General features: G+C 48.6%; 1 protein-coding gene across 1 annotated transcript; it reads right to left on the reverse strand.

Annotated features, from left to right (window-relative positions):
* Positions 1-593: 593 nt before the first annotated feature.
* On the reverse strand, positions 594-17,849 carry LOC137429808 (zinc finger protein 143-like). The gene is made up of 5 exons (XM_078770807.1): positions 17,815-17,849; positions 13,008-13,072; positions 2,939-3,120; positions 1,359-1,418; positions 594-713 (listed from the first exon to the last, which is right to left on the reverse strand). The coding sequence occupies exons 1-5, from the start codon at positions 17,847-17,849 to the stop codon at positions 594-596; spliced, it is 462 nt and encodes a 153-aa protein (XP_078626933.1).
* Between the last annotated feature and the right edge of the window lie 1,002 nt (positions 17,850-18,851).

The raw sequence follows: 18,851 nt of genomic DNA on the forward strand, positions 1-18,851 counted from the left end.
TGGAGGAGGAATAATGGTCTGGGGCTGTTTTTCATGGTTCGGGCTCGGCCCCTTAGTTCCAGTGAAGGGAAATCTTAACGCTACAGCATACAATGACATTCTAGACAATTGTGTGCTTCCAACTTTGTGGCAACAGTTTGGGGAAGGCCCTTTCCCGTTTCAGCATGACAATGGCCCCGTGCACAACGCAAGGTCCATACAGAAATGGTTTGTCGAGATCGGTGTGGAAGAACCTGACTGGCCTGCACAGAGCCCTGACCTCAACCCCATCGAACACCTTTGGGATGAATTGGAACGCCGACTGCGAGCCAGGCCTAATCACCCAACATCAGTGCCCGACCTCAGTAATGCTCTTGTGGCTGAATGGAAGCAATGTTCCAACATCTCGTGGAAAGTCTTCCCAGAAGAGTGGAGGCTTTTATAGCAGCAAAGGGGGGACCAACTCCATTTTAATGCCCATTATTTTGGAATGAGATGTTCGATATTCGGGTGTCCACATACTTTTGATCATTTAGTGTATACTCATTAATAAAGACGAGTAAGGCATGTTCACTGCATTTCTCACAAATATGCTGCAACATTTCCAACAAATATCAGGAAACAGGTAAAGTTACCTTGAGGTGGTGTGCTGTGGTGTAAAGTCTGCCACAATCTACATAGTTGCAGCGAAAGGCCTTCTCCCCTACCTGCGTCACTCCTACTGGCCTTGAGGGCTGAAAACACAAAATCCACAAGCAACGGTACAAAAAGTGGAAAAACTATTTCTATAAGAAAACACGAAGTTGTGCAACTACGAGTTCAATTGGTGGAGAAAAATAATTGAAATCAAAGCCCAAATGACACTTTCAGAAGAAATTCAAGAAAAAAAAAACTAAGTAGTGAATACAAGTTTTGATTCATCGTATACTACTGGATTAAGAGCAGTATCTGATGTGAATCGACATATGCTAAGAAATAATGTGGCATCAGTGACACCAACAGTGGAGCTGAAGGACATTAGATGTCCGAGCACGAATTTAATAATTTTTTAAAAGGGAGGGAGGGATTTCTTTTTTGCATGTACACATAAAAATATGCAATAAATTAAATAAGACATGATTAAATAAAATGACTTCAAACATGAAGACAAGAAAAGCAAAATGGATTACAAGAAGGGAGGCTGGAGATTCAGGGTAGGTTTGAGTGGGTGAAACAAAGAATAAATTATGCTCAGAAAACTTTGCTTATCATTTATGTGGAGCCAGCAATGTCAAGATTGGCCAATAAACATTTGACGTCACGTCATATTTTTAACCAATGGCTGAATTTTGGCAATTAATCCATAATTAGAAATGGTGTAATCTACAAACCAAGCGCACCTTTCGAAGCCTGTCATTGCCAACATCATCCAACGACACTCTCTCTTCGCCTCCCGTGTTCTACAATAGGAATGAATGACAGATACATCAAAAACCTCCGAAAATTAATCAATCACGGCCTATTTTACAGGATACTCACCTTTAAGCTGTCTATCCTGGGACTTGGACAAACAAACGGACTCAAATGTAATACCTCGCCTCTGGCGATGGTAATAACTGGTGCCGTTAAACAAGTAGCAATAATACAATCTTACAGGATAGTGACAAAGGAGGGATCGTGAAAAGGTCTATAATCAAGGCAGTCAAAAGACATACCAATTTATTTGTTTTCTATTTAAACTAGAACGGCACTCTTCGATGTCGCGACGTCGACCGATATGCCTGTGCCCACATTATATCATTATACATACTTGTACCGGGTTTGCTTCAAATCCAATCAGCTGTTGTGAAGTATCACATTTTTACACAACAAGACCTCTGACCTTTGACGTCTTGACCCCAAAATCGAATCAGTCCATCTTTGCATCATACCATATAATTTATACCAAGTTTGGTGAAAATCCCATGACTGGTTCACAAGTTAGCTCAGTAACAGAATTTTTACCCAACGGGACGTCTGACATTTGACCTTTATCATTATTATTATTATTATTTATTTATATTTGAAATACATGAGCTTAGGCTCGGAAAAGAGCGCACGCACGCATGGACGCACGCATACACACTGATGAGACAAACACTTAACACAGCCACTGAGCTTGGTGGAAGTGCCGTCACCACTGTCACTTCCCGGGATACTCTGGGGACCAGCGACGTCATAACAATGGCGCAGCTTTTCTCATCGAACTCAGCGGGGCATTTGGTCAAGAGAAATTTCCTCCTCCCCATGGATGCCATCCAATGGGGATTGTCCGTGCTCTATCCTTTTCAAGCAAAGAAGCAGCAAGTACCATTTTTAAAGTCTTTGGTATGACTTGAACCGGTCCAATCCGGATGGGTGTTTTTTCGGAGACACCATCTCCTTACTGGATGGCCGTTGGCTCCCCACAGGAGCTCATCCGCCCTTTACCAGGTGTTGTTTTTGGTCCTGGCAAGTGTCACAGTCACCCTGCCAACGAGCAAAGCTAGTGATGGGTGTCGGTTTAGTCGCCGACAACCCGACTATGAGGCAGGTAGCACTGGGTTACATGTTATCAGTGGCAGTCCCACAAGACTGACCTGACCACAGCTTTTGACCCCAACATCTAATCAGTTCCATATTTACATCATTATAATACCAGTACCAAGTTTGACTTGGATTCATTCAGCCGTTCTCAAGTTATAAACCTATTACAGACTCTGACTTTTGACCTCTTGACCCCAAATCAAATCAGTTCATTATTGCATCATAATACATACCTGTACCAAGTTTGATTTAGATTCCTTCAGCCGTTCTTAAGTTATCACGGCAAAGAAAACCTATCATGGGCGGACGGACAGCTGGACGGTAAACCCGAAAACATCATGGCAGTCGCCGGTGGCATGAAGTTTGTGAAAAATCTCACCATGAAGAGCATTTATTTTGTGACAGGTTTACTCACCACTGTGGCATATTGTTCCAACGCACATAAAGCATCAGAGTCTACGTTCATGATGGCCGGATGTGCTGAGCCCCGTGAATGACCATCCGGAGTGTGTGAGGCACTCGATGCCGCCAGATGGATGTATGCTGTTGTGCCATCTTCTAACTGCACAGTTTGCACTGAGATGGTATCATATCCTTCTATGGGGTATCAAGAAGAGATAAAATATCAAATAAGTGAGGAAGCCTATTATGATTGTTGACTTCGTGTGTGTAGTTTCAGGGAAAAGAGCAAATACCTATTTTGGGGGGGTCAAACCTGGATCCACTTTGACCCCCATAGACCCCTTTAAGCTTTGATTTTCTTAGTGCCATGATTACCTTCGGTACATCACGGGTGATGAAGGTTGTGATCAAGTTTCATCTAAATATTGTGTGTATTTTCAGAGAAAAAAAAAGGAAATTCCTATTTTAGGGGGGGGGGGGGGGGGGGTGGTGGGGAGGGGTTCAAACCTGGATCCACTTTGACCCCCTGGTAGACCCCTTCGACCCCGATTTTTTTTAATGCTGTGAACAAACTTTAGTCACAACACAACAAATATCATTTGTGCCAAATCTGGTCGCAATCCCATCAGCGGTTTTGGAGAAGAAGTTGCAAGTGTTTACGGACTGACAACGTGCCATTGCATGAGCTCCCCTGAACTTCCTTCCAGGTGAGCCAAAAATGCAGACACGCACGCCAAACGTACGGACGTTATCGAATGCCTAACCCTGCTTTTCGCTTTGTAAGTGCAGAGTAAAAAAACAAACAAACAAACAAAAAAAAACTACAACGGCACATCAAATGTCGCGACGTCGACCGATATGCCGCCACCCACATTAATCCATCATTATACATACTTGTACAAAGTTTGATTTGATCGCTTCAGCTGTTCTCAAGTATCACATTTTTACCTGACATGACCTCTGACGGCAAAATCTAATCAGTTCATCTTTTCATCGAAATACATGCTTATACCAACTTTGGTCAAAATCCCATCACTGGTTCACAGGTTATCACGGTAACAGGATCTTTACCTGACATGACCTTTGACCTCCTGACCCCAAAATCGAATCAGTTAATCTTTACCTCATTCTACATACCTGCACCAAGTTTGACTTAAATTCCTTCAGCCGTTCTCAAGTTATCGCGGTAACGAAAACCTATCACGGACCGACGTACAGACTCGCCGATGGACGGACAATCCAAAAACAAAACGCCTCAGGCGACTTCGTCGGCGGAGGCATAAAAAAAAAACCAGACAAGTACAAGACAAAAAGATAAACCAATAGATCAGACAGAAAACAAAATTCCTTCACGTTCTGGTGACAATGACAAAACTGAAATGGAACTGGGCTGGATACGCACCAACAAGACCGAACTGGCTTTACAAAATCACAACAAAGAGAAGGCCCGGGAAGAACTAGAGGTGGAACAAAGAGAAGATGGAGACATGAAATTGAAACATTCGTTGGAGTACAATGCCCTCAATTAATTTAATAGCAATACATTTGTGTTTAATAGTTAATTTAACAGAATTTAATAGCCATATTTAACAATATATTGTTGCGGTTTTGAAAGTGTACATATTTGATTAATAAAGGTTAAAGTGTACATATTTGCACCATCTCTCTGGCTCCGACCTCACCCTCTCTGACCACTTAGCCATCACCATGACCATCAACATCCCTGCCCCAGCACCAAGGCATTATCGCACTATCAACTTCCGTAAGCTGAACGCTCTTTCACCTACCTCATTCTCATCCACCCTCTGAAAAAATGTCCACTTCTCCCTTCATTGACCTCCACACCCCTTCCGACCTCACTGACTACTACAACCACACTCTCTCCTCCTGCCTTGACCAGCTTGCGCCTGTAAAAACCAAAACAGTTTCTTTCACCCATTCTGCTCCCTGGTTTACCCCTGAACTCCGCCTGATGAAAACTCGTGCTCGCCAACTTGAAAGACTCCGCAATAAAACAGGTCTCACAATTCACTCCCAAGCCTACAAGGACCACCTACAACACTACAAAGATGCCCTCTCCCGCGCCCGCTCCGCCGACTACTCTCAAATTATCCACTCTGGCTCCGGAAACCCAAAAGCACTCTTCTCTACAATAAACAAACTCCTCAGCCCCCTGAACACCACCACCCAGTCATTCACAGTAGACAACTGCATCTCCTTCCTTTCATTCTTCCAACGCAAAATTGAAAACATCTACAACAGCTTGACCACTGCCGCACCCGCTCCCCCTCAAACCACCTGCCCCCCCTTATCCTGTCAACCCCTGTCTCAATTCTCCCCAATCTCCCCTACTGACCTCTCTGAACTCCTCATAGGAATGAAAACTGCCACCTGCACTCTTGACCCCATCCCCTCCAGCTTTGTCAAGGCCTCCCTTCCTGCTCTCTCTCCACTTATCATTGCAACAATAAACTCCTCCCTGTCTACAGGCATCGTCCCACCATCCCTCAAAATTGCTGCTGTTACCCCCATTCTGAAAAAACCTGGACTAAACCCTGACACCCTAAACAACACTTCAGACCCATCTCCAACCTACCCTTTCTGTTGAAAGTTTTGGAACGCGCTGTAGCCACTCAACTCAAACATCACCTCTCTGCCAATAACCTGTATGAAACATTCCAATCCGGATTCCGCTCCAACCACAGTACTGAAACTGCTCTCTTCAAAATCACCAACGACCTTCTCCTCTCCTCTGACGCTGGCAACCTCAACATTCTCATCCTCCTCGACCTGAGCGCCGCCTTTGACACCATCGATCACACCATCCTCCTCACCAGACTTGAAACCACCTTTAACGTTACCGGCACTGCCCTCTCTTGGATTAAATCATACCTCTCTGACAGACGCCAGTTCATCTCCATCAATAACTGCAAATCCCCCACTGCTCCCCTCCCCCAAGGTGTCCCCCAAGGTTCAGTTCTTGGCCCCCTCCTCTTCATCCTTTACCTGTCCCCCCTCGGTCACTTAATCCGCCGTCATGGTCTCCAATTCCACTGCTTCGCCGATGACATCCAGCTTTTCATCTCCACCAAGTCCATCTCACCGCCACCCACTCTATCCTGACAAACTGCATCACTGAAATAAAATCCTGGCTTCAAATCAACTTCCTCAAACTTAACTATGATAAATCTGAAATAATCATCATTGGCCCAAAAACGCTCATAAAATCCACCCATTACTTTGCCCTCAACATCGACGGTATCCCAGTATCCACCTCCCCTCACATCCGGAATCTTGGCATCATCTTTGACCAAACCCTCTCCTTCGACAAATACACTAAACAGATCACAAAGACAGCCTTCTTTCACCTGAAAAACATCGCCCGTCTCCGTCCATCCCTCTCCTCCACGGCTGCAGAAACCCTCATCCATGCCTTCATCACCTCCCGCCTGGACTCCTGCAATAGCCTCCTCTATGGTTCACCCTAAACAATCACCAATAAACTCCAATACATTCACAACTCCGCTGCCCGTCTACTCACCCATTCCCGGACCCGTGACCACATCACCCCCGTCCTTCACAAGCTTCACTGGCTCCCCATCTCCCAGAGAATCCAGTACAAAATCCTCCTCTTGACCTACAAAGCCCTCCATAACCTGGCCCCATCCTACCTGGCTGACCTCCTCTCCAGACACACTCCCAACCGCAACCTCCGCTCTGCTCGTACCAACCTCCTGACCCCCCCCCCCCCCATCCAGACCAAATTCAGATCCTGGGGGGACAGGGCCTTCTCCATCGCTGCTCCCACCCTCTGGAACTCACTTCCTCACACCATCAGACTCCTCCTCACTCACCACATTCAAAACATCACTCAAGACCCACCTGTTCAACACTGCATTCAACATTTAATCCACAGCATTTAACCCCTGACTATCTCTTCTCCTTCTCCCTCCTTTTTGCTTGGAAAATTTCCCTATTGATTCTTGTCTTTTTGCAATTGTTTTTATGTTTTGCTATGCACTTTGTTTTGCACTCTGTCGAAGCGTCTTTGGGCTCCCTGAAAAGTGCTATATAAAATAAATGCATTATTATTATTATTAAAGGTTCTGCCCCCATAGTTAGTCCACGAGCAACACGTAGGTCACCTTAGAACGTTAGTTATTTCTTAGTATATGTGAGATAAGGCCATTTGCAATAGTTATCATATGCGTTGTGTAAAACAAATCAGAGTAGGCCCCGTTCATTCAGCAGCCCTCCCTCCAATAGACTCCATTGCACACTATCCAGTCTGCACCCCATGCCCCATTGCGCCCATCCTGTCTGCACCCCATTGCCCCTTGCATTAGGATGCTGAAAGCAGCCCAAATGCCACGAGGTAAGGCCCAAAAAGGGGGCGGAGCGCGAGGTCAGGGGTGTGGCCACGTCAAGCAGACATCAAGGGCGGAGCCGGTAAGACCCCAACAACCAACCAGGGCTGAGGCGACATCGCCTGACGGGGTGTGGCTAGAGGTTCCAGAGGGTTCGCTGGGCGTGGCAATAAAACCCTTTGCGTGAGGCCCCCACCTCAGTTATGAGAAGACAAAAAAAATTCCACTCGCCTGCCTCTTCAAGACAAAAAAATAATAATCAAGAAACAATCCTGAGTTTCCAACTTATTGCTAAATTGATAGCTCAGATGGATGCACCTAATATGCACCCATAATAATAATATAAACCACAGTGCCAATGAAAAAAAAAATGGGATAAAAAGTTTCTCCAAACTGTCCCTATTTCTTGATGATTATTTTTTTGTATTAGTGACTGTCCCGATTCACCCGTAAAACGGGGTGGATAGGGACAGCCATAAAAATCCTATTTATTCCTATTTAACCCATATATGGGGTTAATATGGACTATAAGTTGATTTTTTTTTTAAAACAAGAGAACACTTTCAACCCAAATATCAACAAATCAGTATGGTTATCAATTTTCAGCGAAAAAAGTTTCCGAACTTTTTTTCAGTTTGAGTCCCGAGTCACCTTGCTGTCCCTATTCATCCCATTTCACGGGACTCAGGAATTCATGGATCATGTGTAAGCCACACTCCCTTTAATTAATTACCGAGCTGCTTCACGTCGACGACTCCTTGAACCCCGCCAATTATTATTCTCACCTACTTGTGGGATCGGCCAAGGGACATTTTAAAGAAAAGTCTTTCACGAACTGGCAGGACAGGCCTGACTTTGTCGGCGGTAACGAGCCTGCTCTTCACGAAAGACACTGGGATCTTTTAACTTACCCTTGTAGCGGCTACCGCTGGGTTTTCACAATCGCCTTGCACCTATCAAGGACGCGGAGCGATCACCATGCCGGGCTCGTCCAGGACGCCCGGGCAGGCTCGCCCTCAACTTGCCAGGCCGCAGCCAGGACGCTGGGCCACGCCCCCTCTCGCCTTTCCTGGGCAAACGCTCCGGGATAATATGTATATATATTGCTGCCCGATAAACGGGCTTTTCAGAGTGCCTGAGTGTTTGGTTTGATTAAAGCAACTCGGATGAATTCCAGCTTTTTGTCGTGTCCATTCTTCCGATCGACGTGGGAGCCCCAGCTCCTTCATTGGTGACCTACCGACATGGACACGGCAGTTGCCCTTAAACTGCCTACCTTCTGGGAGGCTCACGCGGCGGTTTGGTTCGCACAGGCGGATTCCCTGTTCGCCCTGCGAGGCATCACGGCCGACGACACCCGCTTCCACCATGTGGTAGCAGCGCTCGGTTCGGCCACCGCGGCCCGCGCCCTGAGCCTCCTCGAGAGCCCGCCAGCCGCTGACAAATACGGCGCGATTAAGAAGCTTCTCCTCGACGCTTTCGCCCTCCCATCGGCGGAACGCGCACGGCGCCTGCTCGACCTGCCCGAGCTCGGCGACACGCGCCCTTCCGAGCGAATGGACTACATGCTTTCACTGCTCGGCGAGCACTCTCCGGCATTCCTGTTCCGGGAGCTGTTCCTCCGTCAGCTGCCTAACCCGGTACGCCTCGCCCTGGCAAGCACGACGATCACAGATCCCCGGGCCCTTGCCAGAGAAGCCGACAAGATCTCCGCCGCAGGACAGCGCATCGCAGCGGCGACATGGGACCCACCGCCGTCCGACGCAACACCCATGGCGCCCGAGCACCCGGCACGGTCGACGACCGAACTGCCGACGCAATTGGCGGCCGCTACACCGAGCCGACCACCTCTAGCACGACGACCGGGGCCTCCACCTGACCAAGCGTGGTGTTACTATCATGCCAGGTTCGGACAGAAGGCCCGGACATGCCGACCCCCGTGCACCTTCGGCAGGCCGGGAAACGGCCGGGCCGGCGTTCATTACCAGCCATGAGCGCCGGCCACACGGGCAATTTACTGTTCATCACGGATAAAGCGTCCGGACGGCGCTTCCTGTGCGACACCGGCGCCCAACTGAGCGTCATACCCGCCTCTGACCAGGACAGGCAATCCGCGGTTTGCGGCCCCTCCTTGGTTGCGGCCAACGGATCGACCATCCGCACCTTCGGCCCGCGCAACGTCACCCTCTGCTTCGGCGGCCAACGCTTTGCTTGGACGTTTGTAACCGCAAACGTGCCCATGGCTCTGCTAGGCGCCGACTTCCTCTGCGCACACGGACTGCTGGTGGACGTCCAACGGCGTCGTTTAATCAACGCCGAAACCTTCAGCTCCCTGGTATGCACATTGAGCAGCTCCGCGCCGACCGAGCTGGCATGCGCCGTCCCGGCGGCGAACGAGTTTGCTCGCCTGCTCACGGAGTTCCCGGCCCTCACGCGGCCGACGTTTTCGGCCGTCGCAGTACGGCATGGGATCGAGCACCACATACCAACCACGGGCCCGCCGGTCTACGCCAGGGCCCGCCGCCTCGACCCAGCCAAGCTCGCCGTGGCGAAGGCCGAATTCGACGCGTTGGAGCACCTCGGCATCGTGCGGCGCTCCGATAGCGCGTGGGCCTCGCCACTGCACATCGTGCCAAAGCCGGGGGGTGGATGGCACCCGTGTGGCGACTACCGCCGTCTCAATGACGCTACCACCCCCGACAGGTACCCGATCCCGCATATCCAAGACTTCTCCGCCCATCTGGCGGGACGGGTCATTTTTTCGAAAATTGATCTCATACGGGGATATCACCAGGTACCTGTCAGGGCGGCCGACGTCCCTAAAACGGCAGTCATCACGCCGTTCGGCTTATACGAATTCTTGCGGATGCCGTTTGGTCTCAAGAACGCGGCTCAGGCGTTCCAGCGCTTGATGGACGGCGTGCTGCGTGACCTGCCGTTCCTTTTCGTTTACCTGGACGACATCCTCGTCGCCAGCACGTCCCGGGCCGAGCACCTCCTCCACCTCCGAACACTGTTCGGGCGCCTCAGCGAGCACGGCCTCATCGTCAACCCGGCCAAATGCCACTTCGGCACGACGGCCGTTGATTTTTTGGGCCACCACATCACCAAGAACGGGGCCGTGCCGCTGCCAACCAAGGTCGAGGCCATCACCACGTTCCGCGTCCCGGCACCATAAAGGCCCTGCAGGAATTCCTGGGAATGGTGAATTTTTATCACCGCTTCGTGCCCCGCGCTGCTCAACTCATGCGGCCCCTCTACGAAGCCCTCCGGGGCAAGCCGGCCAAGCACGACATCGCCTGGTCCGCAGCAATGGATGCGGCCTTCCAAAGCTCAAAGCGGGCCCTCGCCGACGCAACACTGCTCGCTCACCCGGTGCTCAACGCTCCCATTGCCCTCACCACGGATGCCTCCGACTACGCGGTGGGCGCCGTACATGAGCAATGGGTGAACGGGGTTTGGCAGCCACTCGCTTTTTTCAGCCGGCAGCTCCGGCCGAACGAGCTCAAATACAGCACGTTTGACCGGGAGCTCCTCGGTCTACACCTGGCCGTCCGCCATTTCCGCCACCTCCTGGAGGGCCGACCTTTCACGGCGTTCGTCGACCACAAGCCGTTGGTTTACGCCATGGCCAAGGTCACGGAGCCGTGGTCGGCCTGCCAACAGCGCCACCTCTCCGCCGTGTCGGAGTTTACCACGGACATCCGGCACGTCGCCGGCAAAAACAACGCCGTGGCCGACTGTCTTTCCCGGGCCAGCGCGAACGCGGTCCACCTGGGCGTGGACTTTGCGCTTATGGCGGCGGACCAAACCACCGACACCACGGTGCAAGCCCTCCGGGCGGCGGACACGGGCCTCCGCCTGGCCGACATCCCCTTCGCGGACACTGTCCTGCTCTGCGACGTCTCCCAAGGCCAGCCTCGCCCCATCGTGCCCGTCACCTGGCAACGCCGCATCTTCGCCTCCCTCCACGGCCTTTCCCACCCGGGCCGGAAAGCTTCCCAGAAGCTGGTGTCGGCGCGATTCGTCTGGCACGCCTTCGTCGGGACGTCCGCGATTGGACCAGCACCTGCACGGCCTGCCAACGGGCCAAGGTCCACCGACACACCCAGGCCCCGCTGGCACCTTTCACCGTGCCCGAACGACGTTTCGACCACGTCAACGTGGATCTGGTGGGCCCCCTCCCCCCGTCACGGGGGTTCACACACCTGCTCACCATGGTGGACAGGACCACCAGGTGGCCGGAGGCCGTTCCCCTCGTCTCCACCACCACCGCCGACGTGGCGCAGGCTTTCATCGCCACCTGGGTCGCCCGCTTCGGCGCACCGGCGGACATCTCGTCAGACCGCGGACCACAGTTCACCTCCGAGCTGTGGGGCGCGGTCGCACGCAACCTGGGGGTCAAGCTCCACTGTACTACGGCCTACCACCCCCAAGCAAACGGGTTGTGCGAGCGATTCCACCGCTCCATGAAGGCCGCGCTCATGGCCGGCCTTCAGGACGGCGGTTGGGCCGACCGGCTGCCGTGGGTCCTTTTGGGCCTCCGCACGGCCCCCAAGGAGGACCTCCAGGCATCCACCGCCGAGCTTGTCTATGGCCAGGCGCTACGCGTCCCGGGCGAATTCGTGCCCGACGCTACCAGTCCCTGGTCCGCAGCTCACCAGCGCTCGGACCTCCAGGAGGCCGCCCGACGGTTTGCCCCCGTGCCAACATCCCACCACGGTGACCCCCAGTCCTACGTCCCCCCAGCACTTCGCACAGCGGAGTATGTTTTTGTGCGTCACGACGCACATCGGGGGCCACTCCGGCCGCCGTACGACGGGCCCTTCTGGGTGCTGCGACGGGACGACAAGTCGTTCGTCATCGACATCGGCGGCAGGTCGGACCGGATTGCGGTGGACCGCCTCAAGCCGGCGCACGTGGACGTCGACCACCCACCACGGGTGGCCCTTCCGCCACGGCGAGGCCGCCCCCCGTCCACGGTGCCCCCCACTCGACCGCCCACCACCACACCGGACCCCCTCCCACGACCCGCCAGGGGTCGCTTCGGCCGGGTCATCAGGACCCCCCTCAAATTGACCCTGCCGGTGCAAGTCGATTCTGGGGGGACGTGTGTAGCGGCTACCGCTGGGTTTTCACAATCGCCTTGCACCTATCAAGGACGTGGAGCGATCACCATGCCGGGCTCGTCCAGGACGCCCGGGCAGGCCCGCGCTCAACTTGCCAGGCCTCGGTCGGGACGCCCGGGCATGCCCGGGCAGGCTCGCCCTCAACTTGCCAGGCCGCAGCCAGGACGCTGGGCCACGCCCCCTCTCACCTTTCCTGGGCAAACGCTCCGGGATAATATGTATATATATTGCTGCCCGATAAACGGGCTTTTCGGAGTGCCTGAGTGTTTGGTTTGATTAAAGCAACTCGGATGAATTCCAGCTTTTTGTCGCGTCCATTCTTCCGATCGACGTGGGAGCCCCAGCTCCTTCACCCTCAAGTTATGCCAGCACAAGGGACACCCGGCTTTCCGTCCATCAGAGAGCTTTGTGATACAATCTGTGATCGACCAGAACGTTTATGGTCAGTGTCAGGTTGGGGATCACCGATATGGTGTCATCCACAAGCATCTGTAATAATGTTTTCTTCGTTTTTTGAATTGCGAATCTCTTTACCACACGAAGAATAGCCTGTGCGTTCTGCAAACGTAGATCAAGAAATCCTTACCGGTATCGAATCGTCGTAGCAACGGCACGGCCAATCCGCGCAGGCTGCACGCCGCCATGGCCATCCTGCACAAGTCAAGGACAACGAACAAATCCGGTTGAGACGTCCGTCATGACTTTCCTGCAAAATGGCCTTTATAACAACGTGGTATCAAATAATTACCTCGTGTAGCTGCATGTTGACGTCATGCAGCACCTGGAGATGGAACAGGAAGGGAGCGCACAACATGGACGTGACGTCACCACTGTCGTCGACGGCTGTGGAGATTTATGAATTCGTGATTGCGAGGGGGGAAAAAAAGTGGGGTCAAGCCATGGGATAGCCGTCGGTTCCTCTTTACAGGGCAGCACATTGCGGGTGGAATTGGCTTGGCTGAGATACGGAGGACTCCCAGAGCGCTGCTACGTCTTTTGGTTTCTCCCCACTATTGTTTTGCTAATTCGCCCCCTAAGCTGGAATCGAACCCAGGCTGGAGGCGAAGGTTCTGATTCGTTGCGATGTGCACCAGACCTCTCGTCCACCCATACCCCGATTAATTTCATCTGATCTTGCATATTTAACCCCCACGGTGACAAATAAATGTGAAATATGCATCGTGTCCATCGGATTTTTCACGAATATCTATTTTGAGTTTCCACGTTCACGAAGAAATTATTTTAACTCGTCAAATGGGTTTCATGAAGAAACCAATTGAGTGGAAATTCTCCAACAACGCACTGGATTAATACACCGCCTAATTAACTGTTGACGTTTGCAAGAACGGACAATTCAAAGTTGTTTTAAAAATGTTTTCTTGAATTAAATATTTCATTGAAAACACGAAAATGATTGACAGGGGGGAGGGGGGAGTCTGGAGTGCGTTTGCGGGTTTTCCCAAAATGTGGAGGTCGTGTGCAAGTTTCACACATCCGTGCGGCAGAACACGATGGTTTACTGTTTACGTCCTGCCCACTGGTGGATAGTTTAAATAACTGACTTGTTGGTGTTCTTTGTCGAGCCGTTCTATTGGCTCTTCGAGATCATATGACCTGGAGCCTGGAGGTCAGGGTGCAAATCCTCCATTTTGTGATTGATCAAAGAAAGGGTCGTTTACTTCTGGTGCCATCCGCTTCACATTTGCGCTTCGGGAGGCTCTGTCTGGAAGTAAAAGCTTAACATGCTTCATGATCGTTTCAGATATACGATTATTACATGTTGCATGTATTTGAGATGTTATTACTGAGACATGTGCAGGTCGACAAGAACTTAGGCACGGCACCCCGTGATTAGCGATTAGCGATGATCGTGATTAGCGAGAACTTCACCCCGTGATTTCTGACCTGCTCGAGAGGATCAACTGGCTTCGCTTCCTCTCGCCCAATCAGAATGTCGTCAACAATATTAACAAGTAGCTCCAGAACGAACTTTACAATGGAAGGTGATAAGCTATCCTTATCTAGTTGATTTCTAGCCCTTTTGGATGGCGTAAGCTTAATTGGAGTAAAAAATGTCGAGAATTTACACTGACAATACGTAACTTTCGAAATGACGTATGGATGCCAACGAAGCCTTTGCGCATGCGCTGTGTGTGCGTTGTCAGTGACTCAGTTCTGCTCGAAGGGCACTTTTAACTTGATGTTGCTCGCACGAAATCAGTGATTCAAATCGTCTTTTACCCATCCCATAGGTTTCAGCATTTAGACAAAAGAGTGGCAATTTCAAGATGGTTAACGAGAATTGTTCTGTTCCTAAATGCAAATCGGACTCACGGATATATCCGTGGAGGAGCAGTGTCTGGTTTGTACAACTTCCTTTTTGTTCAAGTGAGCGGCGGCAGTGGATATAACACAATCACACACACAGACAAATGCTTCTCCTTTCACCAATAGGTACAAAAATATAGTAATATGAATACGCATTGCGAAGAGTGAGAGCTTCGTCCACAATGGTCAGTCGATCGAGTACGCAGCCCTCACAAACATCTGTAGGCCTCGGCCTAGCTAGGCTAGGTTGTTTGATCTTGGGCTTAGAATTAAAATTCAAATTAATTTTATTGAATGGATAGATTGGGATAGAATGCAGGACATACCTACTGTAGGCTATATAGTCGAGACTTCGAGTCGACTGGACCAGGTACGAAGGTCCGACTGGCAGGTACGTACTGAAATCGGTGTACCTGGCTTAAATGAAGTCGGTGTAGCTGGCGGAAAACTGAAGCAGGTGTAGCTGGTGGAAAAAAGAAGTCGGTGTAGCTGGCATAAATGATGAGCGGTTTCGAATTCAAAATCCGTTCTGAACAGTACTGTATTGTTATTTATTGATTTTAATCACCAGGTGAAAATAATTTTAATCACCAGGTGAAAATAATTTATCGGCCGCGCCAGACCAAAGCAAGATCACGTGAGCAAGATGGCGGATCATGGCAGGGACAAGATGGCGGATCATGGAAGGGACATTTGAAATGACAACATGAAATTTTGTTCCCAAGGGAATGGGGAAAAATTTGCATTTTTTTTTTAGTGAAATTTGAAATGAAAGTGAAATTTTGAATGGATTTACATGTACATGCAATTGGCATGGAGGTTCGCTTACGAAGCTCTCTATAATTTATTGTGTGGCCCCGGAAGCAAACAAAAAATATATGTATTCATAAGGACCCTCGCATCCCACACGGGTCCCACTCCCACCCCACCATCCACCTACTAAAAACATGATTACCGTAATACGACCCAACTTCGACAAAAGGAAGCAAATAACATACCTGAGAAAAATGAGTTAGCAGCCCAATTACATCACAGAGGCAAGTGGCATGCACTGGCACAGAGATTGTTTAATATGATTCTTATTTTAGCTTTAACTGCCATGTCAAATGCAAGTACCAGCACATAACTGATTTCCAATAAAAAAAGGAAGTAAGCAGCCAAACATGTTTTGTAACTTGCTTCCTTTTGTCAAGGTTTGACAGAATAGTAAATATTGTTACGGTTTTGAGAACCCCTCACTTGTAAATATTTCTTGTAAATAATATTCCATCATTTCAAAGGTCAAAGGTCGCACCCATTAATTAGTCCACGTAGGACACCATAGGAACTTCTCAGTTATTTCCTTAGTCTGTGTTTAGTTAAGGCTGTGTTCCCAATAGTTGAATCTGCGTTGCATTAATTAAATAAGATAGGTCTGTCAGGGATTAAATATTCATATTGACAATATTGTTAGAATATATATCAATGTAATCTTGTTTAAAGTGGAATTATGTTTTACTTTACGAATGAGCAAAAGAGCATAGAACTAGCATTAACATGTGGTCAGGAGAGCTAATTTCAGACAAGAATGTGTAACGCTCTTGGACCGCCACCTGTCGATCATTAATAGCCTCTTTTCAGGGCACTGCGCACACGCTGCAAATTCTTTTTCAGCAGGTCAGAGTATTTGACCTCTTGAACAGAAATAAGTATTTGCTGGCCAAGAAAGCCATATAAGGTTTTTTGGATAAGGAACACCCTGCATGCTCTGCAACATCAAAGGAGTTTGGGGCTTTAAAACCAGGAGAAAGTTGCGAGGAGAGAGAGGAGAGTGGACTGGGACAGTGAACTGAAGAGGAGTGAAAACTGAAGACCAGTTGAAACTGATCAACCAACTGGAGATTGTCAACAACTGAACGAGCTTCAGAAAGACCTACTGAACGAGCTTCAAAAGACCGACCAAACGAGCTTCAACAAACTCTGGAACAAAGACTCATTAAAGATCTCGGCTTAGTATACAACAAATTCTCAAAAGTGAATAAAACATTGATTTTGCTAAAACGAGTTTCTGAAGTTTCTGAAGTAGAACAGTAGTTAAAATTATTATTCTACAAGTGGTGGCCCATAGGGACTCAACTGCCCAGGTAAGCTTTTGTTTGTTATCTGTGTAGTCTGATGTTAATCTGTGAAAATAGTTCAGTGTTTGAGTTTTGTGTACGTTTGTTGATGTGTGGAAGGAAAAAACACGAGGCCTTTAACAGGTTTCAGAAATCATGCCAATTTTTTTCTTCTTCCAAAATTTATGTATACGCATTTTTGAGGGATGGTGCCATGAACTGTCACAAATATCCACTAAAGCTTGGTGTCTTTAGAAAAGGTGCTGTGCTTTCATGAAGGATTTGTTTTAAAATTTCAGAAGTCATGACGATAAAAAATTTTTTTAAAAATTAATAATCAATTATTTTTTGTTTTTTCTGTAATTTGAATTTTTTTTCGGTACATTTTACGAGTTTAATGAGACGATTGCAAAGAGCCACTAACGAACCCCGGGCGTTCGCCAACAGGTGCTGCATTCGTCTTGTCATGTACAACTGAAATATGGATTTTGTATATTTCTTGCTCATTTCATGAATGTCATGAATTCATGAAATAGAACGTCAATTTTGTAAATATCTTTAAAATGATTTCCAGCAATGGTCTGCATTCTAATCTCTGCTCGTTTTCGTGATTAAATGACTTATAAGTGTGTCGATTTTCCCGTTAAAATAATGGTTGAGATCCTGCTTGGGTTGTGACCACAGACGAGCAGATTGCAGAATGGACACTATTTGATTTATAATCATATTCGCGGTTTTTGTAAAAAGCGATTTTTCAAGCGATTTTTTAAAAGCGATTAAAGCGATGATAACAGCGTCTGTACAGTAAGCCAAATAATGGTAAAATCGGCTGGATTCGATTTTCAAACATGCATTTCCAGTGTGGTAACAAAAAGTGAGTTTAGTATTTAGCATTGTTTAGCATTTAGCCAATTTGTCTGCACGAGTCGACAGACAGTCCAAAAAATAGGCATTCTTTTCCACACTGACCCTGCCACTGGAATGCGTGCAGGCAGGTTGCCCATGGTAACCGTTTGGTGTTGTGTCCTGGGTCCCGTAAGATTTGCACACACTGACCCTGCCACTGGAATGCGTGCAGGCAGGTTGCCCTTGGTAACCGTTTGGTGTTGTGTCCACTTATCTATGGAATCAGAAGCGATTTTTTAAATGTAACCTCTTTACATCCTGATTAGAAAAAAATATATATTTTTAGGATTTTTATGGCGGCGGCCATCTTGGACCACAGCTAAAAATCCTTCAATCAAGATGAAATTTAATGTGAGCCAATCCCATGCTACTGTGATCCGTAATCTCTAAAAAATAGAACCATCCAATGTACCTTTGATCATTTTATATTTCATCTGTCTTTTAAGATTTTAAAAAGGGAATTTATTGATATAAGATCCTATGACATTTGCCAAGGCAATTAAATGGAGGGAAACCAATGATGAAATATATTGTGATCTGTTTATACATGAATGAATTTACATGTACATGAATTTGTTGACCCCAACCCAATCTTAACCCTAACTTCATTCTACCATTATCCATCCCCTCCAAATCATGTTATATTACTGATTGTATGAGGCATGTAAAGGATTGTTGATCCCATATCCCATTGGATCCCATGTTGATTTAGCATATCACCTCATTATGTGGCTTTATGTGTTTTTGTGTGTGTGGGTTTGTGTTCTTCATTCTCACTTTTAAAAATTTCTCCCTCTCCCTAAAGAATATGGCCCCATAGTGTTAAAGTGATGAGGGCCATGGTACGACACAGTTGAAATGGTTAAAAAAAAAAATACACAGATGAGTGTAATGGCTCGCACAGAAGTTCGAGAGGGAGACAGTATTTACCATATAATCTCACAGCCTTGTAAGGGAGTCATGAGTGCGGCCAATGATACACAGCTATCTTTAGGTTAAAATACAATGAGTGTCGTATTTCGCATAGTATTAATTCCTCATTCCTCCCTTGGCATTCTGCCACTTCTCCTCCTCCCTTCCCCACCCTTTTCCTCCCCCCT

The sequence above is a fragment of the Myxine glutinosa genome, chromosome 1, assembly GCF_964187855.1.
Source record: "Myxine glutinosa chromosome 1, kmMyxGlut1.1, whole genome shotgun sequence".
Taxonomy (NCBI): Eukaryota; Metazoa; Chordata; class Myxini; order Myxiniformes; family Myxinidae; genus Myxine; species Myxine glutinosa.